The sequence below is a fragment of the Euprymna scolopes genome, chromosome 46 (assembly GCF_053919585.1).
Source record: "Euprymna scolopes isolate OS-2025 chromosome 46, ASM5391958v1, whole genome shotgun sequence".
Classification (NCBI taxonomy): Eukaryota; Metazoa; Mollusca; class Cephalopoda; order Sepiida; family Sepiolidae; genus Euprymna; species Euprymna scolopes.
Window position 1 is genome coordinate 197,075,926 of NC_136527.1, and position 3,842 is coordinate 197,079,767.

At 40.8% G+C, this 3,842-nt stretch overlaps 2 protein-coding genes across 2 annotated transcripts; both read left to right on the top strand.

Moving 5' to 3' along the window:
- Positions 1 to 440: 440 nt before the first annotated feature.
- LOC145270319 (uncharacterized) lies at positions 441 to 1,799 on the top strand. The gene has a single exon (XM_080125966.1). It carries the CDS (start codon positions 441 to 443, stop codon positions 1,797 to 1,799), a length of 1,359 nt encoding a protein of 452 aa, XP_079982092.1.
- Positions 1,800 to 2,515: 716 nt separating this feature from the next.
- Positions 2,516 to 3,529, top strand: LOC145270320 (uncharacterized). The gene has a single exon (XM_080125967.1). It carries the CDS (start codon positions 2,516 to 2,518, stop codon positions 3,527 to 3,529), a length of 1,014 nt encoding a protein of 337 aa, XP_079982093.1.
- The last annotated feature ends 313 nt before the right edge of the window (positions 3,530 to 3,842 follow it).

Sequence of the window (3,842 nt, forward strand, 5' to 3'; positions counted from 1 at the left end):
TCTGTGGTAGAAGACCTTAAGAAACATCAGGTCAAATTGGCTGCTAATTTCTCGGAGTTGAGAGATGACACTTTGCCTGTATATGGTTTACTGGGTGTGGGCGTGCTTAGGTTTTTGGTATCTATGAATTTAAAGGAGTTTAGAGAGGGCCTTGTGTGGGAATTTCCCCAAGAAATGGTTTTGTTTGGTGATCTGGCGGATTTTGGGTCTCCTCCTCCCAAAGACCTGGAAAAGGGGTTGGAATTGAATTATGCTCAAGTCGTCAAAGAACACTCTGTGTGCGACCTCACTCATGTATATTTTGTGTTGAACCCCAAGTCTGTGTATACTAGTCCGTTCAGATGTTTTGAGGAGTCTACTTTGATAGAACTGTGGAAAAAATGTTTAGTCTGGAAACCATAGGTATTGTTGAGGAGGAATTCAGTGATTTCGATAAGAATATGATTGAGTCCTTTCGCTCCTCCATTCGCTTCATAGATAACTGTTACTATGTCAGTTTGCCTTGGAATGAAGAAAAATTAAAGTCGGTGCCTGCTAATCATCAGGTGTCTTTGTCAGTTTTGAATCACGTATCGAAGAAGCTGACGGAACAGGGGTTGTACGAAGATTATTGTCAGGTCTTCTTAGACCAAGAAAAGGAAGGAATAATTGAAAGGATTGTGGTTGCGCCTTCCGATTTTAACAAATATGTATCGATTCCTCATCGACCGGTGATAAAACAGGATTTACAGTGCACCAACAAGATTAGACCGGTCTTCAATTGTTCTTTGAGAACCGGTGGGAAACCTTCTTTAAATGACTGCGCTTATTCTGGTGTCAATATGTACACTGACATGCTGGATTTGCTTTTGCGTTTTCGGATGGACCAGTATGTTCTACTGGCCGATATTCGGAAGGCCTTTTTAATGATTCGTTTGAATGACGAACGTGACAGAAATAGATTCTGCTTCTTTTTAAGATTGGGTGATGAGTTGATCTGCTTTAGATACAACACTCTTATATTTGTCTTTGTATCCAGTCATTTCATACTGAGCTACATGGTTCGATATCATGTGGAGAAGTACCCTCCTGGTCCTTGCAGGGAGATGCTTTTGGGCCACTTCTATGTGGACAATCTGGTGAAAACTCATAATTCTGCTGAAGTTCTGATACAGCTGTACTTGGAAGCTGTTTCTGTCATGGGGGAAGGTGGATTTTCCTTGAGGAATTGCTGTAGCAACAATGAAGTGCTTGCTAAGCGAATGTTGCAGGATAACAGTCTCTCCTCCCACGGTTCTGACACTGAGAAGGTATTGGGCTATTTGTATAACCCCTCCTCTGACACAATGCGAGTAAGTTCTTGCATTGAAGGAAGATCAGTATCCTCTAAGAGGGATATTTTGTCTGTAAATTCCTCTGTATTTGACCCCCTTGGCTTAATGCTCCCTGTTACTATTAAAGGTAGGATCCTTCTTAGTAAATTGTGGAAGTTGAAAGTATCCTGGGACCAGCCGGTCCCACCCGACATTATGGTTGACTGGGAGAAGTTGTATAAGGATCTGGTATGTATCGGGGAGCTTGAATTCGACCGTTACTCCGTGGCTTCCGATTCTTCAGCCACGTTGATAGTGTTTTGTGATGCCTCGAACCTGGCCTATGGAATTGCGGTATATTTACATCAGCATGGAGAAGCCAGACTGATATTCGCTAAAGCCAGGGTTGTTGCCTCTGTTAAGAGAACCTTACCCACCTTGGAGCTGTTAGTGGTATATTTATGCATGAAGCACATTTCTGTTCTGGTGAAAATACTCCCTTTGTAAGTGCTCAGTTCAGTGATTATCGCTGTAGATGCATAGGTAGTACTATCCTGGGTTTTATCTGACAATGTCCATACGAAATGTCAATTCACTCGTAACCGGTTAAAGGATGAAAAAGCGATGGTAAAAAATCTTAGTGATAAAGGTTTGACAGTGAAGTTTAAGTATGTGAAGACTAATGACAATCCTTCTGACTTTGTCACGAGGGGTATGTCCCTGAACAAATTTAAAATGGTTTTTACTCGTTGGTTATTTGGGCCTGAATGGTTGAGAGGAGATAACTGGATCTGGCCTAGTTATGACCTGAATTGTCTTAATCCGGCTTGCCAGATGTTGATCAGTACAGTTACTGATTGCGAACCTGTCTTTCAGGGCAGTTATATAATTGAAGTAGAGAGATTTTCTTCGCTGAAGAAGCTCATTGGAGTTTTGATTGCAGTTTTCCGATTTATATCAAAAATGAGAGGTATTGTTCTCGACTCTAGTATTAAGGCGAGATTGTACTTGCTCAGAATGACACAAGGACTGCTCTAAGGAAAAGGATTATTTGTCTGATGGCGGTGAAGCCCCCCCCTTTGGTTTCTAAATTTAATTTATTTTTGGATGATAAAGAATTGATTCGCTCACGAGGTAGAATTGGTAAATCTACTTATTTTTCTGATGCAGTCCTTCATCCTATTCTGCTTCCCAAGTCTTGTCATGTTACAAGTTTGATAATCATGGATTGTCATTTGAAGTGTAAGCATCTGGGAATTGCTGCTACGCTTAGCAAATTCAGAATGTCGGGATTTTGGATACCCAAAGCTAGACAAGCTATTAAAACGGTGATATCTTGTTGTGTCATTTGCAAAAAATGTAATACTCTTTCCTTTAGATATCCCAAGGTTACAAATTTGCCTAAGCATCGGGTTAATTTAGTTAAGCCGTTCTTGCACACCGGGATAGATTTTACTGGCCATTTGTGGGTGCATGAAGGTGATGAAACTAAAAAGATGTATATTTTAATCTTCACCTGTTTTAGTGTGCGAGCTATACACTTGGAACTGTTGCCTGATATGACCACTCAGTCTGTGGCTTTGACATTTTTGAGATTTTGCAATTTTTATGGGGTCCCTTCTCACATTTATTCGGATAATGCAAAGTCCTTTGTGGCGGGTTGTGACCTTGTTAAACAGGTTTATTTGTCTGACGAATTTAGAGGGACAGTGGATGCCCATCTTATCAAACACCAAACGATACCTTTATATTCTGCTTGGTACGGTGCTGTGTGGGAAAGATTAATTGGAGTTGTAAAAAGTTGGCTTTTCAAGGTTATAGGACGTAGGAAGTTAAGTTATTTTCAACTTTTGACGGTTCTGTCAGATGTGCAGGGATCTGTTAACGATCGGCCCTTGACCTATCGTTGCTCTGATGATTCTGGCTGTGAGGTGATTACTCCTAATGCTTTTGTGCATCCCTTCCATAAAAACTCTGTGTTTTTGTCCTTAGAAGAGGATTGTTTCCAGGATAACCTCCCTAGTAAAGAAGATCTTATTGAGAGTCTGGGATGTAGGGATGAATTCTTGAATCGTTTTAAAAGACTATGGTATGAACAATATCTCTTGGGTCTGAGGGAGTTGTCGCAGGATCTTTACCAATCTGATTTTGAAAATATGATTAAGCTGGGTGATGTCGTTTTGATAAAAAAACCCTATGAAGACTCGTCCTTATTGGTCCTTGGGAAGGGTGGTTAATCTAACGTCTGGGTCGGATAGCTTAGTTCGGTCAACTTTAATCAGAAGGAGTGATGGCAGCACTCAGGAACATTCCTTAAGGAACTTGTGTCCTTTAGAACTTTCCATAACCCACTCTCACCAAGCTTCTAACGATGGAGAGGGCAATTCTCTGAGCTCGGGGACTAGTCGGGACAGAGAAAACTTTCAGTCTAGGCCTGCAAGGTCTGTTAAATCTTTAAATGAAAGAAATCCAGAATACGTTTGGTATTAGATTGTTGTTTGAGGATTTTTTCTTTTTGTCTTTTTTCTTTTTAGGGAGGGTGTGGAAATT